This window comes from Penicillium malachiteum, assembly GCF_028827825.1.
Source record: "Penicillium malachiteum strain IBT 17515 chromosome Unknown utg000005l:1.0-9002435.0:326005.0-9005861.0, whole genome shotgun sequence".
Classification (NCBI taxonomy): Eukaryota; Fungi; Ascomycota; class Eurotiomycetes; order Eurotiales; family Aspergillaceae; genus Penicillium; species Penicillium malachiteum.
The window spans coordinates 5,864,112-5,881,345 of NW_026643099.1; the positions used below are offsets into that span (position 1 = coordinate 5,864,112).

General features: G+C 46.4%; 11 protein-coding genes across 11 annotated transcripts; 6 read left to right on the top strand and 5 right to left on the bottom strand.

The window, feature by feature from the left end:
- Window positions 1–303: 303 nt before the first annotated feature.
- On the top strand, window positions 304–1,335 carry N7483_012192 (uncharacterized protein; the record flags this gene model as incomplete). The annotated part of the gene is made up of 2 exons (XM_057095619.1): window positions 304–506; window positions 576–1,335. 2 exons carry the CDS (start codon window positions 304–306, stop codon window positions 1,333–1,335), a joined length of 963 nt encoding a protein of 320 aa, XP_056941590.1.
- Window positions 1,336–1,855: 520 nt separating this feature from the next.
- On the bottom strand, window positions 1,856–2,488 carry N7483_012193 (putative mitochondrial protein sorting (Msf1); the record flags this gene model as incomplete). The annotated part of the gene is made up of 2 exons (XM_057095620.1): window positions 1,856–2,269; window positions 2,336–2,488. 2 exons carry the CDS (start codon window positions 2,486–2,488, stop codon window positions 1,856–1,858), a joined length of 567 nt encoding a protein of 188 aa, XP_056941591.1.
- A 731-nt stretch (window positions 2,489–3,219) lies between these two features.
- Window positions 3,220–3,984, top strand: N7483_012194 (thioredoxin peroxidase DOT5; the record flags this gene model as incomplete). The annotated part of the gene is made up of 2 exons (XM_057095621.1): window positions 3,220–3,550; window positions 3,593–3,984. The coding sequence occupies 2 exons, from the start codon at window positions 3,220–3,222 to the stop codon at window positions 3,982–3,984; spliced, it is 723 nt and encodes a 240-aa protein (XP_056941592.1).
- Window positions 3,985–4,524: 540 nt separating this feature from the next.
- On the top strand, window positions 4,525–5,243 carry N7483_012195 (uncharacterized protein; the record flags this gene model as incomplete). The annotated part of the gene is made up of 3 exons (XM_057095622.1): window positions 4,525–4,584; window positions 4,655–5,163; window positions 5,219–5,243. The coding sequence occupies 3 exons, from the start codon at window positions 4,525–4,527 to the stop codon at window positions 5,241–5,243; spliced, it is 594 nt and encodes a 197-aa protein (XP_056941593.1).
- A 445-nt stretch (window positions 5,244–5,688) lies between these two features.
- N7483_012196 (DUF1761 domain-containing protein) lies at window positions 5,689–6,279 on the bottom strand (the record flags this gene model as incomplete). Its single annotated transcript, XM_057095623.1, has 3 exons — window positions 5,689–5,823; window positions 5,892–6,196; window positions 6,264–6,279. 3 exons carry the CDS (start codon window positions 6,277–6,279, stop codon window positions 5,689–5,691), a joined length of 456 nt encoding a protein of 151 aa, XP_056941594.1.
- Window positions 6,280–7,260: 981 nt separating this feature from the next.
- N7483_012197 (uncharacterized protein) lies at window positions 7,261–8,181 on the top strand (the record flags this gene model as incomplete). The annotated part of the gene is made up of 2 exons (XM_057095624.1): window positions 7,261–7,508; window positions 7,668–8,181. 2 exons carry the CDS (start codon window positions 7,261–7,263, stop codon window positions 8,179–8,181), a joined length of 762 nt encoding a protein of 253 aa, XP_056941595.1.
- Window positions 8,182–8,274: 93 nt separating this feature from the next.
- N7483_012198 (rRNA-processing protein MPP10) lies at window positions 8,275–10,407 on the bottom strand (the record flags this gene model as incomplete). The annotated part of the gene is made up of 1 exon (XM_057095625.1): window positions 8,275–10,407. One exon carries the CDS (start codon window positions 10,405–10,407, stop codon window positions 8,275–8,277), a length of 2,133 nt encoding a protein of 710 aa, XP_056941596.1.
- Window positions 10,408–11,627: 1,220 nt separating this feature from the next.
- N7483_012199 (oxidoreductase, short-chain dehydrogenase/reductase family) lies at window positions 11,628–12,756 on the top strand (the record flags this gene model as incomplete). Its single annotated transcript, XM_057095626.1, has 4 exons — window positions 11,628–11,691; window positions 11,770–12,208; window positions 12,269–12,513; window positions 12,569–12,756. 4 exons carry the CDS (start codon window positions 11,628–11,630, stop codon window positions 12,754–12,756), a joined length of 936 nt encoding a protein of 311 aa, XP_056941597.1.
- A 442-nt stretch (window positions 12,757–13,198) lies between these two features.
- Window positions 13,199–14,056, bottom strand: N7483_012200 (NuoB/complex I 20 kDa subunit family protein; the record flags this gene model as incomplete). The annotated part of the gene is made up of 4 exons (XM_057095627.1): window positions 13,199–13,293; window positions 13,346–13,701; window positions 13,771–13,960; window positions 14,017–14,056. 4 exons carry the CDS (start codon window positions 14,054–14,056, stop codon window positions 13,199–13,201), a joined length of 681 nt encoding a protein of 226 aa, XP_056941598.1.
- A 437-nt stretch (window positions 14,057–14,493) lies between these two features.
- On the top strand, window positions 14,494–15,138 carry N7483_012201 (uncharacterized protein; the record flags this gene model as incomplete). Its single annotated transcript, XM_057095628.1, has 3 exons — window positions 14,494–14,538; window positions 14,608–14,898; window positions 14,950–15,138. 3 exons carry the CDS (start codon window positions 14,494–14,496, stop codon window positions 15,136–15,138), a joined length of 525 nt encoding a protein of 174 aa, XP_056941599.1.
- A 413-nt stretch (window positions 15,139–15,551) lies between these two features.
- N7483_012202 (ACP S-malonyltransferase) lies at window positions 15,552–16,789 on the bottom strand (the record flags this gene model as incomplete). The annotated part of the gene is made up of 2 exons (XM_057095629.1): window positions 15,552–16,591; window positions 16,672–16,789. 2 exons carry the CDS (start codon window positions 16,787–16,789, stop codon window positions 15,552–15,554), a joined length of 1,158 nt encoding a protein of 385 aa, XP_056941600.1.
- Between the last annotated feature and the right edge of the window lie 445 nt (window positions 16,790–17,234).

Sequence of the window (17,234 nt, forward strand, 5' to 3'; positions counted from 1 at the left end):
GCTAGAAAAAGTATGAGATATCCTTGATCATACCAGAGAAATCATTCTGAGAAGAGAAAGGGGGGGCTCTTTATGTAACTCCAAAAAATAGAGGGGAGTTAAGAGGGAAAGGAAAAAGAGAGGGGGCCCGTTGTGGGGAACTCCAGATCTCCTGAGATTCGGCATGTTTCTGACCTTCCCACCTTGTTGACCCTCTACCGGACCCTTGGGCCCTCTGACACCACTGAAAGTGGTTGAGGTCGATGACTTTTTTTCCCTCTGTTTATTCTCATCTTTATTTTCCCTGCACAATTCATCGTCATTATGATCTCGTCCACATTTGCCCCAACCCTGTCGCGCAGGGATACAGCCAAATCTGGCGGGGGTTATGACGGCGCTCATGGCAGCGCTCCTCCAGTAACGAGTGGTGGAGGACCATTTGGACCACAGAGTGCAGGTGCAATCTATCAGCAGATTCATGATATGGCCGCGAAACGGATATCTACACTGGATTACTTGAGAAAGGCGTGAGTTTGATCGTCTTCATGTTTGGCCCCCGGGTTGACAAGAACTGACCATTGATCACATTCTTATAGTCTCGAAGGTCGTGCATATTGGTTCAATACAGTTCATTTCTCGCGAGCTGATATTAGTCGATTACCATATTTCGATGCTCGCAAGCTATCCCGTCGCGCTGTCAATTACCTCCTTTTGGGGTTGTCACTACCCTCGATACTGGATGTCAACTCAACCCCCTCGGAGTACCTACGAACTCTGCATGCGCTACTACTAGAATTCGAGGCATTTCAGGCGGTCCATCCACCTGATGGCAGTTCCTCTTCTAGTCTTGCTCGCGCACGTATTCCCCAAATGTTCAAGCGAGCTGCTCATGCAGGCACCAAAACACGCCGAGCCAGCTCAGCCACTGAGATCGGTCTACCAATGCAATCGAGTGACCCCACAGATCTGAAAAGCACAGTCGGAAATATCACCTCTCCTTCTTCTGCGGCCGCTTCTGTTATCTCATTCCCTCTCGCCGAGTCTTCTGATTTACTTCCGGGTGAAGAATACACGTACCTTCTCACGCCGTCATTACCCTTCGAGCCTGACTTCTTTGAAACTTTCGCTACATTGTGTGATGTTCTCATTGATTGCTATACTCGTATCACATCGCTTGTATCGTCGCCTGCTGTCTGTACGGTTGCTTTAGGGGAGACCTTCTCCAAAGCGGACGCTAAGTTACGGAAGATAATGGTGGCTGGTGCAGTACGGGAGTTCGAGGATGCCAGTCGAAATGGTGCTAAGAATGAGATCTCCGGCGTTAGCCGTGTTGTTCTGGGTGGATTGTTAGGATAAGAGTGTGGTCTACATAGGCTTGCACAGGAACGATGTCAATGATTTATGAAAGGCGTTTTGGGGAATCATTTGTGGCCTAAATACTTTAATTTTGTCACTAAAATAAATGCATAGCAACAATGAAGATTGTCTGAATAAAGATTGGTTTATGTGCGTGAGCAAATCTATATCTTGAGTGGAAAGTAATGTGTCACTGATAAACGGATTGAACGCTAAAAAGAATCATGAGAACTTTTTTCGGCCATGTCGCATCATGAAGCCATGGGGCGTGGTATCTTAGCGCGAGGCCGCTCTCTATGAGAAAGAGACATAAAAGAAATGATAAGGAAGACTGAGGTCGATAAGAGAGCAGGGACCGATAAAAAAATGGGAATAAACTCCGGAACGCGCTGTAGGCTTTTAAAATGCTGGAAACGAGAATTGGACGCCGAAAAATGCAATCGCTCGATGCAAGGAACGGGAGAGGAAAGATAGTTGTGAGAACAGAGGAGAGACACAGCTGAGACGCGTTTCGGTCTTATCACTGCAGCTGCTTCTCCAAGTCTCGTTGTTCACCAAATACGCGACGGCTCATCTCGAGGACAGTTTCAAACCCTTCACGGCCACGTTTGGCATTTTCTCGGAATCGCTCCACGCTAGCCTCTTCCACCTTATTCTTGATCTTCTGCCATCCACCACATAGAGCAGTGATCTTGGCTTCTTGAGTAAACTCCGTTGTGGCACTAGGGGAGATTGAGGAAGGTCGATAAACCACGGTCTCGCGAACATTCAACACATTTGACCATGTAATATTGGTAGAGCACATGGTCACTTTCTTGGAGATGGGGTCAACGTAGGAGACCTCGTAGACGTGTGAAGTAGGGCTTCCTCCGAATAGTGAGCTGACCCATTGTGGAACAGACTGGTCGCAGGTAATGAGACGTTCGGTGCGTAGCTAAGAAAAGAAAACAAAGAGATTAGCTTCATGTATCAATCACATGTTGACTCATAAGAGACTCACAATGCCAGTCTTGGGATCGACTGTTCGAGAGAGCGTGTCTACTCCCACGACATGAGTGGCCTTGTCATTCCATGGACAATATTTGCGCCAGTTTGCTGTGGATACCTCATCCCAAGAGTAATCAAAGGTGCAGGTTGATGAAAAGACCTTCATAGCTTGCGCGCTCAACAGAGTCGCTGTAAAGTAGAGAGTAAAGAGTGTTGTGGAGTGACGCAGATGAATGATTTGCAAACGAGGAATGAATTAAAGAGAAGAGGCAAAAGGATTCATCTAGAAGAAAGAAAAAGATGGGGACGCCAGATGTGGGTTTTCTTCGGTGGCGATCGTGTGTCAGATCGAGTTTTTGAGAGGGGAAAACTTTGAAGTTCACGGGTCAGGGCAAAAAGCCGGAGAAGCCTCGGGTCTTCCCGGTTGGATGAGTAAGCAGTTAATAAAATAGAACCCTTTGTACCAGTTGACAATTGAATAGTGACAACCTTGAAAAGTAACTTATAGAAGAGAGTAATAAGATTTAGATTGAAAAAAAAATATTATTGATTAGAATTGTTCTCGTTTAAGACATCTGAATGATTAGTTTCATTATGCCTATGTAGTAGACTATATGCATATATACTATATATACTAACCAATCCTTGTATCTGATCCACCTACTTTATGTAGATAGGTACCCAGTTTGTACCCACTATCCATACTTCGTGAGGAGTACTCCGTACACACATTCCATATTAACCGCCCTATTATTATCTCCCTCTTATTCCTCCAGGATTATCCCCCCTCCCCCCCCCCCTTTTTTTTTTCTTCTTCTTCTCTCCACTTTCCCCGCTCCATAATCCTCTCCTCTACTTCCTCCCCCCCCCCCCTTTCCCTATCAATTCGTGGCCATCATGGTTGAACTTCGCAAGCGTAAAGCTCCTGCACCACCTCCCGTTGTGCAGAAAAAGCCCAAGTCAACAAAATCCACTGCGAAGCCCAAGGAGACAACAGCCACTCCTACCACCACCACCACCACTACCACTACCACTACCACTACCACCAATGACAAGCCCCAGCCCCCAGCTTCAAAAAACCCTAAGGTTGATGACATCCTTGATTTGGAAGAATTTGGTGGCGAAATCCAAACCAACGATGGCGACACGACTACTTTGAAAAAGCTACTTGAAGAGAGCTCCGGAGGTGTTGTTCTATTCACCTATCCCAAAGCTTCGACCCCTGGATGTACGTACTTTTTTTTCCAAGCTATGACCACAAATATTTCAGTCAGCATCTGGGGAGTCTCGCTTAAGAGCAACCCTAGTTTTATTTCTATTCCTAACCCCCCACGCTTAGGTACCAAACAAGCATGTTTGTTTCGCGACAATTACAAACATCTCACTTCTACCGGTCTAGCCATTTATGGTCTATCGGCTGATTCCCCCAAGGCAAACACGACCTTCCAAACAAAGCAGAACTTACCTTATCCACTACTCTGCGATCCCAAAGCAACCTTGATTGGTGCCATAGGGCTCAAGAAGGCTCCTAAGGGTACTACCCGTGGTGTGTTTGCTGTGGATAAGAAGGGCAAGGTTTTGCTTGCTGAAGCAGGTGGTCCAGATGGAACAGTTGATGCGGTGCAGAAGCTTGTGGCAAAAGCTGCCAAGGCTGATGCTTAAGATAAAAGATGATAGTAGTACAGCGAAAGTAGTTGGCTGTAGAAGATTCTTGCCTTTAAGAGTATGGAGTATGTCTGCTAATGTAGTAATTAAGAAAGGCACTGGCAGCGATTAAGAAAAGAAAGGGGATTCATAACCTCCTTTTCTCGTCTGAACCGTGGAGTTCCAAGGGTTTTAATTATTCTCTCCATTTAAACATACCTCTCTTCGTAACAATATCTTCCAAGCCCCGGAGGTTGAATCCAGACCAGAAGGACATATTAGTAATACATGGACGGTCGAGCGGCCCCAACTTCCAAGGTTGGAGGAAAGTGTGATGCTTCATCGGAAATACAATAATCCGAAACGGAGTGCACCTCTGTATCTTGCCGCATTGCAATCCCACTGCCTATTAGAGCACATCTCCACATAGACACGCCTGCCGAGGACTTCAGGTAAGTTCAGACGGCATATATATGCCCCTGCCATTTCTTGTTCACCATTCCTTGCCCGCCAATCTCAAGAGCGCAACTGACCGGATACAAGTCAAAGTCTTCAATCATGGCTCGCGGTATGCAGAAGGCCGCCAAGGCCGCCTCGAATGTCTTCTCAATTAACCAGGTGGGGGTTTTTTAACATATTTTGAAGTCTTAAGGGACTCAGTATGATGGAAGGTCTAACAAGCATATAGAAATATTCCCTCCAGTCCACCGGTATCTGGGAGCGAATCCGCCGTGTCCTTGCCGTTGATCCCGACCGTTCCACTGGTATCCCATTGAATGCGCAATTCCGTCTTCCTACCCCTGGAGCTCTTCCTCCTCTGTCCTATGATGACCCCGTCACCGTCCCAGCTGCCGATCTTGCCGACAACCCTTACTGGAAGCGCGATGTCCGCCGCAGCTACCCCCAGCTGAGCACTTTCACCCAGGCTGATACCGTGAGCCTTCTCACTGTTGGCAGCCAGGCTGCCCCCAAGGACGATATCCTGCAGCTCGGTGAAGCTGGCAAGCAGCAATTGGTCTCAGTGAAGGAAGAGGCCAAGGAGCGGGGTTTGGCCGCTCTATTCGAGAAGAACGAGAACATCATCCAGGGTGTGCTGGCCGCAAATGGCTTGCCTCCTACACCTTGCAACATCAACCCGGTTGCTAAGTCACAACAGTCGCAATACCTTCTGAATGGAGAGGAAGGCTACCCTGATGTGTATGTGATATGACCCGCAATTTCTTGTTCTGTCCGGACTAACCTTTATATCCAGTTACCCTTGCCGCACTTTTGCTTAAATAGATTTTCTTCCGGGGCGTGTGAGCTCCCGATTCCCTGCAACATAAGAATCTACTAGTTTTGTTCCATCAATCAACTTTTGTTTTTCTTTTCCTGGATGCTCTGTTGCCCCGAGATAGGGAACTCTTCGATCTCACATTTCGTGCCGGGTTAGCTTCTGGGACTCGGTTCTACGAGCCGGAACTCGATTATTGAAGACATATTCCCCTTCACTTCAGTATTATTCAACGCATCCTTGAGGTCCTTAGATGGTGATGCTTACATGATAATACCTTGTCTACGAAAGGACTCGGGATAGGTCTATGAGGTTGGCAGTTCATTTACATTTGATTAGCTAGGAAGGTAAGACAAACAAAAATAACTATATAGATATTCTCTTCCAGCACAACAGAACTCCAGGTGACGCTCCAGCTATATAATTCATAGCTTATAACTGAGCTTTATTTAGTCGAAAGGATGAGTGCGGGTCCCCCACCAGGTCAAGAACAGACTGAGTCCGACTGTCTCAAACACCCGAGAGACAGCCCCAACTGCCACTGTATCTAGTGGTCTCTTCTCAGCGAATATCTGGCTGACAAACTATACGACACAAGGTATTAGCAAATGGGAACCGAGAGATCAGAGGCAGTCGTGATAGGAACACATACACCAGGAGCAGAGCTAGCGAAGAATACTAAAGTACCCAAATAAGCAGCACCCTTGTAGCTCAGAGTACCAGTGGCGTTGATCAATGCAGCCACGCCGTAGGTCTGGACAGCACTTCCAACGAGCGAGCTACCCCATGCTGCGGCGGCACCGGCTGCTTCCTTCGATTTGAGAAACTCCTCCTTGGAGTTAGCGGCCTGAGCCCGGTGGTAGGTGTCTCCAAAGAGAGGAGTGAGAATTCCTAGAGAAGCAGTGTGGGTGAAGAATGTACCCAGGGCGATAGCCGAAGGCTTCACAGGAGGCAAGTCTGATATAAAAAAAAGTTATTGAACTGCCAGTGTAATTTTGTTTTAGAGCTCTTGAGCATGACTTACAGTGCAAGGTAGTCATGGCGATGTCAATGATACAAAGATTTATAGTACTAGTAGGATAAAAGTACCTTAATTGTCTGAATTGGATGAGCCTTTCTATAAGGATATTTAGCTTCTATATAGGGAACTTACAAGAGAGTGACGTCGTCATGATTCAGAGGTATGCGGAGAATGGCATGACGTCAAGTGATTCAAGAAAACGACTCAATAAGAGTATAATAATCTCCGCATTGAGAACTAGAAACTTTTATCTGGGTAGAGAGATGAAAATCTTGATTTTATCATTGCATAACTGGATCTATGTTCTCATTTCACCATATTAGTCTACGGGTTGTACATTGGTTGTAGAAGAGGGCGGAGAGTGCCGAGATGGTCGTGGGGACGTGGAGACGCAGGATGCCGATCCTTGATTTTTCCTTAGCTTGACCTGGAACATGCGCACGGGCTCAAGCTTAGATCTAGAGTGTTGTGCATAGACATACATAAATTTTAAATATTTGAAGATGGAAGACGAGAACCCTTTCAATTGAGGTCATATCTCCCGCTTATAACGGGTTAAAATTAATCAGAGTTAAATTTTCATGATATAAGAAGTCGATATTTAACAAGTTCATATGACTTATTAAAATGAATTTTGATCAAATATCACCATCTATCAGACTCAAAAATCTTACAGAGGATCTTAAATATCTCAACATCTCACCATCTCACCATCTCAACCTCTTACCATCCATGGATATTATGGAAGCACGCGTTGCCTAATTGGGCAATCATGTGATCCCGCAAAACCTCTCAATGTTTCTTTTTCTTTGGTGCTGATTTGTATTCCTTTACATATCAACCCTTTTTTCGCTTTATCATTGCCTCATATTCATTTCAGTGATTCAGATAAATTCCTGGTTTTTCTGATTGATCTCTCGATTGCCATTGGCATTAACCGATCCGAAGAACCCACAACATAAAAAAGAAAGGGGGAAAAAAACAACCAAAAAAACCTCCAATGGAACGCTCATCCAGTCCAGACTATGACCAAGATGGTTCATTCAATGTGAGCACCTCGCTGGCTCCACCACGAAACAACAAAATTGCCGGCACTACCACTATCGATTTTGATGGATGTTTGTCAGAGCCACTCTTGCTCAAGGAAGATCTCAAGAATGGCTGTGGGGGTCAACTTTGGCCCGCTGGCATGGTCTTGGCCAAATATCTTCTGACTCGCCATCAATCTGATCTATCTGATAAATCAATGTAATTTCAATCCCCCATCCTTGCTACTTTTTGTTTTTGTTTTTGTTTTTTTTTTTTGTTTTTTTCCGTTTTCCGTTTTCCGTTTTCCGTTTCCCGTTTCCTGCTGCTCTTTTTAACATATCAACACAAAAATGGGTCTGATACTAATGAAACCTTCAGTGTGGAACTTGGTGCCGGTGGCGGATTAGTTGGACTTGCAGTCGCTCGAGGATGCAAGATTAACCTACCTCTCCATATTACCGATCAACTGCCTATGTTCTCCCTGATGAATGATAATATAGAATTAAACGGTTTTAAATCGACCGTCATGGCATCGATATTGAACTGGGGAGAACCGCTTCCAGGAAACATCCCATCAAAGCCAGCCGTTATTCTCGCCGCTGACTGTGTTTACTTTGAACCGGCATTTCCGCTTCTCATAACCACTCTTCAGGATCTCTTGGGCCCAGATTCGGTCTGCTATTTTTGCTTCAAGCGTCGGAGAAGAGCTGATTTAAGATTCATGAAAATGGCGAAGAAAGCTTTCGACGTTGTTGAAATTCGTGATGATCCCAATGCGACTTCTTACAACAGAGAGAATATCTTTCTCTTTAGCATTCGACTCAAATCTACAAAGAGTGTCAAGGTGATTGATGCCAAAAGCAGGGAAAAGAACAATAGAAATAGTCCATAACGAATAATGCATCAATGATATTATCCCCAAAACATAAAAAGGAAGAAAATTTTCTATACATGACAGATGGTGTCTATATCCAATGAGCGAGTTTTACAGCTTCAAAGCATCGCCTCTTTTCTTGATCTCTGCGCCAACTCTCGCGCCATCCATATCTGTAACTTGTCCCTCCTTGTTGACAACCCTCACGCCTCCCTTCTTCAGATCAGATACAAGCTGCTCCTTCTCGGCTGCCTTGCCCTTACGAGCGGTAGGCTCATCGCGGCCCTTGTTCTGACTCTTCTTCTGGCGTCGGGCCCGGGCCTTGTCTTCTCGGCTCATCTCCTCCTTGGAGATAGTAGCACCACTCTTGAGGACAACTTCACCCGCAACCTTGCCATCATCACCTGGAGCGTAGACCTCCTGGGGTGCAAGTGCTGAGGGCCCATCAGCCGCGCTACCAGCCATTGGGCGAGCATCCTCCATCATGATAGTTGGCGCGTCAGTCACCACGTTGATGTTTGCTTGTGGTGCTTGAGGCTTGTAATGCCAGTTAGATAGAGTATCCAGTTGAGAGCTGATCTCCTTCCAGAGGTTGTTGATCTCGGCATGTTCACGAGCCAGCTTGCGATCCTTGGTATCGACGTAGTTCGGATCGTTGGCACGGAGATGATCGGCTTCGTACATTTCTGCCAGGCTTTGTTGGGCCTTGGTGTCGTCAAGTTCGAATCGAGCACGTTTGGAGGACTTGGTGTCGACAGCGCCAGGACGACGACGAATCACTTCATCGAACTCCGCAGCGATAATGCGACGCTTAATGATCTCTTCGATATCCTCGGAGGTCTCGTTCGTCACGACAGGAACGGGCTTGCCAACTCGCTCAAAGTCTAGATCTTCTTCAATAAGGGAGTTGACAGGTCTTTCAATCGCTCGGGCCTCTCCAACAAGCATCCATTCTTTCTTTGCAACGCTGGCCGCCTCCAAGCGACGGATCTCGTCTGCAATGCGCGCTCGCTGTTTCTCGTGCGAGGACTGAGGTCCTTGTGGCTCGCCGGATTCATCAACCAGACCTTCCTCCCCTTCAATATCAGACTCATCTTCGAAAATGTCGCGTCGTACATCGGCCATCGCACGGTCGACATCATCTTCTTCGATGGGTTCTGTGAACTGGGTTTTTGGGAGGGCGCGACCTTTCTTGGATGAGGGTTTGCGGGGTGGCGGAGCGAAGAAGTCGGCGTACTTGATATCACTTGTATCCATCATGGCAGTAGGCTCCTCCGCATCACCTATATCGGACGCACCTGCATCGGAGTCGGAGTCTGCGTAGAGATCGGCGTTTCCGAATGTTGGTCCTTCCTCCTCACTGTCATCGAAATCCATTCCATCCAGCTCTTTCTCTTTGCTGGATGGCTTTTTCTTAGTCACGGAAGTAGAAGCTCCCGCTGTAAATGGATCGGCATGCCAATCAAGATCGTCGTCACTGTCATCGGCATTCACTGGTTCTCCGTTGGCATCTTGTCTTTCCCAGATTTCTGTTTGCTTGTTGAATTCATCAATAGAGAAGAAACCATCGTTCAGTCCAAAACGATCCTCGACGTAAACTCCGGGGTCTTCGTCGGATTTTATTGATGCATCCTCCTCTCCTGCTGAATCCCCATCAATGGGCTCCATGTCCTCCTCGTCTAAGTCGCCGTCTTCAATGTCAGACATCTCATCCATATCCATATCCATATCCATATCATCGTCCTCCTCATCCTCGCTTCCGTCCTCCAAGGCATCCTCATCTAACATGCTCTCATCCTCGCTTCCAGATTGCTCCAGGCCCTCTTCAAGGTCGGAAGAGTCTAACGATTCCAACTGATCATCATTTTCAGATTCTGAGAATTCATCATGCTCGGCGAGTAAGGTGATATCCTTCTCAACTTCACTTCCAGCTGCCTCGAGAATCCTTGTCGCCTGTTCCCAGATCTGATTGGACGTGAATCCCTCCACGTAGAGATTTTTCAGTTGAAGCGGTGGGGTGGCATCCTCATCAGATCGCTTACGCTTCTTGTTGGCCTGTCGACGAATGAATTGCTCCTCTACGACAGAAGCAGCGAGTGGGTCTAGGATTTGCTTGGTGGATGCGGCGATGAGGGCATGTAATTCATCGGTGGGGTGGAGGAAAGTCCAGGGAGTGGATAGTAGAGATGGAAGGTCTTGCTTTTTCGGAGGTTGGGGCTTACTCCCCGTCTTTCGCTTCGCCATGTTGGAGGAAAGCGATATGGTGAATCGGACTTGGAGGAATCGGAAGAAGAAGAAAAATTGTTGCACGGAGGTTGACTCGGGAGCCAATCATCTGTGATAGCGATAAGATAAGGATCTCCACTATGGTTGGAGTAAAGTATTCTACTTACAGAACGGAGTAGTAGATTATGATGAATTGATTTATAAATATTATATATGAACCAATATGAATATGATGAGTTGAATTATTATAGTGTTAAATTCATGTAATCTGTGACGCCTATTATGTATACCCGTGGACCCAGAAAGGGGAGAGATATATTGACGCTGCGGAGCTCTACCTTGTATACCGTGACCTTATGACCCCACCAGCACTCAAGTGCTCACATATGGCAGTCTATCCAGGCACCAAACGGACCCAGGGGCCATCAATGTTACCTAGGTACATAATCAAATGATTCTAGCCCATCTTGCATCGAATTGTCGCGCAAGTGCAATCTACTAATTGAAAATTAAACGTTGAATATCCTACAATATCCAACATGATGCCCAGGTGGGTATGTACTTTATGTACTCTCTCGGAACATCGAGTTCACATATTATTTTTGTTCAAATATTCTCTCAAGATTCATATACTCAGTATCTGTGCCTAAAAGGGGTGTTAGACATATGTGCATACTTCAGTCGAATTTGATGGCTAAGTCTTCATGTTAAATATGCATATGGGAATTCTTAGGCTCAAGCATTCACCTGAAAAATGACTCGGGCCACTTGGGGCGATATCTACTAGTATTTTACGTCTTGTAACTCATCATAGCCACAGTGACAGCAGTTCAGAGTCATATTTGAGCATTCGAATTGCCCCATGCCACCCATATGGTTGATCTAACTGGCAGCCAGCCAATGGCACATACAATCTGTTAGTAATATTGATGTCATCTCGATATCAGCCACCTGGGCATGCTTCTAGAATTTGAATACAAGGCAATAATGGTGGCAACAACTAACTTTATTACCATGTACAGTAAAATCATTGATAGTCATCTCATAGAAGCAAGGGCACGTTGAACTAAAAGCTAGACGTCCCAAGTGGCGGGACCGCTAGATGCTAGACTTAAATAGCAGCCAGCTTCATCATGCGATCCAATGTGTTCGATGCAAGTTACCATCTAATTGATTTGTTTCGGCATAAAGTATAATTCCATTAACTCTGCCCTGGTGCACCTTGCACACATACCAAAATGTCGCCCGTTGCGCAGTATACAGAACGACCCGCCAGCGGGTCCAAGTCTCAGTTTCAGCCAGGTATGAGTGAAAGAGAATGCCTCCACCTGGAAACATAAATTATTATGCACTGTGAAATCTTACCAATCTGATAAACAGGTCACAAAATCCCCATCCAGCATCTGACAAAGCCCGGCTTGCAGTCTGATATGGAAGATCCCAAGCCTGTCTCCGCGCATATTCCAACCGACGATGGCGGATATCAACTTTATAAGGCAGCAGGAAAGCTTGGAGGAAAGAAAGCCATCATTACAGGTGGAGATTCGGGAATTGGACGAGCTACCGCCATTCTCTTCGCCATGGAAGGTGCTTCAAGTTTGATTGTCTATCTCCCAGAGGAGGAGTCAGACGCACAGGAAACGAAACGTCTGGTAGAAGAGGCCGGTCAGAAGTGCTATTGCGTGGCCATTGACATAAGGAAGAAGGAGAACTGCAGAAAGATCGTTGACACCGCCCTTCGAGACATGGGTGGGGTTGATATTCTAGTCAACAATGCCGCATTCCAAGATATGCTCAGTGATATCAGCGAATTAGATGAGTAAGTTCCAGTGGCCTTGGAGAACCGTTTCAAGTGATTATCTGACAAATGTATTACCAGAGAACAATGGGAAAAGTCCTTCGATACTAACATCCACTCGTTCTTCTATCTTTCCAAATACTGTCTCCCGCATATGAAACCAGGATCGACTATCATCAACTGTTCCTCGGTGAATCCATATATTGGTCGAGGCGATCTATTGGACTATACAGCCACCAAGGGAGCAATCGTCGCATTCACCCGGGCTCTATCAAATCAGCAGGTTAAGAAGGGCATTAGAGTCAATTGTGTTTGCCCAGGTCCAAGTATGTGATCGATGATCATCTCACATTGAAAATATGGCTAATCAAGATACAATAGTCTGGACCCCACTGATTCCATCTACTATGCAAACCGGCGCTATGGAACAATTCCATGCTGTACCCATTGGTCGTCCTGGGCAACCCAGTGAAGTTGGAACTTGCTTTGTCTTCCTTGCAAGCCAAGATAGTAGTTATATCTCTGGACAGTGTCTCCATCCCAACGGTGGTATCATGGTGAATGGCTAATCGGAAGCCATATATATGATGATGTTCAGAGAAGGTGTGTATTGTTCTATTTGAAACCCAAAATGGAGTTTGAAAAAAAAAATGAAAATGAAGATTGATGTATCGGATTTTTTAAAAAAAAACGTTTATCTGTACCACTTCATGAAGTTGATGAGAGTTCAAGTCGTTGCGAATGGTGTCTGAAATATGCGGTAGGACAGTAGAAAGAACCGGGTGGCGCCGGAATATAGTTTGACTGGGAAATTACGAAAAAAAAAAGGTTCAAATAAAAAATTTTGAATATAAAAAGGAAATTGGCTTTCAGGAGGGACAACAAACAACCTCAATACCTAAGATTGATATACACAATAACAAAACACAGACTCCAGAGGGATGGCTGAATATTTTTGAGCCAACTGTGTAAGGTAGTTTAAAAAAGGAAATAATAAATCAGAATCAGGCGTTAACGACGGTACCACATGCGGGTGATACGGGTATGTCTCATCTTCTTCTGCAGCTGGAAGATACCGTACATGAGAGCCTCGGAGGTAGGAGGGCCTGGATTTTGGTCAGCTAACTTCGAATAAGAACCAGGTATGGAAATACTCACATCCGGGAACATAGACATCCACAGGTACGATACGATCGCAACCACGGACTACCGAGTAGCTGTAGTGGTAGTAGCCACCGCCGTTGGCGCAACTACCCATGCTGATAACCCACCGGGGGTCAGGCATCTGATCGTAGACCTGACGCAGAGCAGGGGCCATCTTATTTGTCAAGGTACCGGCCACAATCATCACATCGGACTGTCGCGGGGAGGCACGGAAAATGATACCAAGGCGATCCTGATCGTAACGAGGGGTGGAAAGGTGCATCATCTCGACGGCGCAGCAAGCAAGACCGAAAGTCATGGGCCATAAAGAGCTCTGGCGAGCCCAATTGGCAACCTGATCAAGGGTGGTCCTAAGCAGAAAGGGAAGAAATCAGCACCTTGGTGACAATCGTGAGGGGTATGGCATAGGGTGTACATACAAGACATATTGCATAGCGCCTTCTTTCTTCTCTTGACTGCCCAGAGGAACCTCTGTCCGCACTTTGCCGGACGCGGCCAATGATTGACCTCTTGGGGATTGACGCTCCAGCGCAGTTGCTGATTTCACGGATGAGGTTGACAGGGCTGCAATGGCCTGGGGACGCAGGCATAGCGCCAGCTGGGGGCGTGCTATGTTGAATGGTCAGTGGGCAAGTTCGAAAGACTGTTAAGAAGGTAGTTCATACCCAACGCGCCAGCAAGAGCAGGTCTCGCCATGGGAAACATGGTGCCGATTCAAAGTTGGGGACGTTCTTTTAAGGCCCACAAGCTTCAGAGGTGGCGATGTTCTTGTTCCAGGTTGTTAAGGGAGGACTTTTGCCGGGTTTGAGAGGGAACACCAAGAATGACGCCGGTATTGATACTGTGTTGATATATGACATAAGCATTCCTGTGCTGTTTTATTGGTTAGTTTGACATTACAGTGACAGTATTGTTAAGGCGGTGAGCTGCTGGTAAAGGCATTTGAGCACATTATGATTGGCTGTGAGTTAAGCTTATTTTAGCCTAAATTATCAGGTGTCAACTTTCCTCTGTACTCCGTATGTACTTTACTCCGGTCCCGCTACCACGACTGGTTGCTTGAAGTGAACACTCAATCAGCTGGAAACAGTCCGAATCACTAGTACCGTGTTGAGAACTCGGATGGAGATTTATTCTGCAGGATGGCGGGTCCAAGGATAGCCTGCATTGGAGTGATCGGAAAAGCCGTATGTGATGGTGTGGTGATGAGTCTTCCCCCAATACAGTTGCTAATCCAGATTGAGTGCTCGTAACAGGACAACCCTCTCCATATTTCTCTCTTTCCACCGTACAAAGATTCCAAAATTGAATTCTCATTCCTCCTGAATTCATGTTTGGATATTTTTGACATTCAGCGGAAGCAGACCTCCATCGACCAGGAACTCGGGTTGCTTCAAGCTATTGATGAACGGATAGCCGCCTATGGGTGGCTCACAACTACAGGGGTGAAGTTTCTGATAATCGTGGACCTTTTTGGACCAGAGACCAGCAGCACAAGGTTGGCAGGCCCTGCGATCAGTGGTCTCAATGATTCGGATCTGAAGCCGGTACGTCACATTATACAATCTCATTACACACTCACTGATAAACCGGATTAGGCCTTCCGAGCTTTACAGACTGCTTATATTCAGCTTCTCCAAAACCCCTTCTATTCTCCAGACTTCCACGCCCCTGCGCTAGGAACGACGGCTGGACCGACATCCACCTGCCAGCCTATTTCCAACCCGCGATTTATCGCAGAAGTGAAGCGCATCGGTGCCACTTGGACACCCGGGGCCACTTTTTAATCGGGGTTTAATTACGGAGCACAGTCCCTTGGCTTCTTCTGGGAGCCGAGGTACAGATAATGATTGCAAATTATCCTTCCTGTAAATCCAATCATGCTGGCCCAAATAACGACAGAGAACACCTCCAGATAGTCAAATGAACTACTACCTTAATCATTCCCAAGAGGCTATGTACCTGGCAAAGAGGGATTACAACTTCAAGATCCAATCACTTGAAAGACTACTACCAGACCGTAGTACCCTTGATAGTAGAAAAAAAAATAGCAGCAGCAGTAGTATCCATTGATATGACTGCCAGCACTTGAGCTCTCTAGTTATGATATTGTAGTTCATGGACATTTGAAGGATGAATCTCAAAAAAGCTACCACGTGTCATAGACATAAAACCTCGGGGCATGACATGTAAAGGTAGCTCAAGAGGATTGAACCTCGAATTCGGTCTTCTCCAACGCAAGCAAAGTCTCCTCCATCTCCCTCGGATTAGAAACAGCCCACACACCACCACCCTTAGTATCCACCCTCCCAACTTCCTTTCCCACCAGATTCCGGCCTACTTTGCCAGGTCCAATCCCAATCCACCGCCGAATTCCCTGATTCTGATGAAGATGTCGGATACTTTCCCACCATCGTACAGTATCAATGCACTGACGTGACAAAAGATACTTTAAATCGTCCTTGGATTGGAAGGGCATTGCTGTGACATTGGAAATGCATGGAACGGAACCAGGAAAAGTTATATCCACCTCTTCCATCGCAACCCTCATATCCTCTGCAGCAGGGAACATGACTGGACTGTGGAAAGGGCTATCGCTTTTCAGCCTCACCGCACGAGGATCGTGTCCTCCAAATTGGCGAAGCTGCACAAGAAGCGCTTTAATCTTTTGGATACTCCCACTTAGAACGATCTGGTTGGGGGAGTTGATATTGGCTACCATGACTGGCGGTCCAGCTGGACGGCCACTGTGGTCGTAGTAGGAAGCTCTAGGGTCAAGGAATTCTTGGATGGTCGAAAGTAGGCTTTTTAGGTGATCAGTCTCACAAATAAGAGCTACCATCCCATAGCTGTCTCCCGATTCTTGGGCCACTTGCTGTGTACACCGTGCCATCACCTCGGCACGGCGGCGGACTAATCGTAGCGCATCTGGGAATGTCAAGTGTCCAGACGCGACTAATGCCGCGAACCCCCCCAGGCTGTGACCCAAGGTGAAATCGACCCTAGAGCCAATGTCAAAACCGAATTCATTCTCTAAAATGCGAAGGATGAGCACAGAGACTGCCATAATTGCCGGCTGTGCATTCTGAGTTTGGTTGAGCTTAGAGTTAGGACCATCCTGGATAATACGAGATAGGCCAAAGCCCAGGATTGAATCCATCTCGTCCAGAAGTGCATTGGTCGTTTGAGGGAAGTGATCCAACCAATCATTGACCATTCCCACTCGCTGCACTCCATGTCCTGTTTGGTATGTTAGTTCACATGGAAATCGGTAGCAGGAGGAATAGGGACAGGAGGAATAGGGGCAGGAATCAACAAACCTGGAAAAAAGAGTGCCGTATGTAGTGCTCTTTTGGGGTGACAAGGCCTAGGTATTGATCTCCGGCCCATGGGCATCATAGAAGCCCCGGACAGGGCCTGACGCAGGGGACGTGCCATGATGGAAACTATTCTGCTAGACTACATACACAACAGCCCCAGGATTCGTCACGATCCAGTCCACATAGCCAAGGAGCATATTGATGCCCGTATTTGCAAAAGGTAGAGTGGCTAAAGGTTCAACTGTAGTCCCCTTTCAGATGCCGATGTGGAGGTCTGAATTCACGTGAGCCATGGCATTCTTGTCCGGATGAGCGGAGCCGAGCTATTAAACAATAATAGGACAAATGGAACCTGGAATAAATATATATTTATATATAAAATTTATTTCAACTCGAGACTGTAGATACGCTCAGATGGCTTCAGATATTTTTTTTTCTTTATTCATTTATCTCTCTATACCATAATCTTTATTAAACAAGTTACCTAGTCAAGATAGAATGACATTCAAATTATGTTGCCATTTCCATAAGGCAGAAGCTTCCCGTGTCGGCGCGAAGTCACT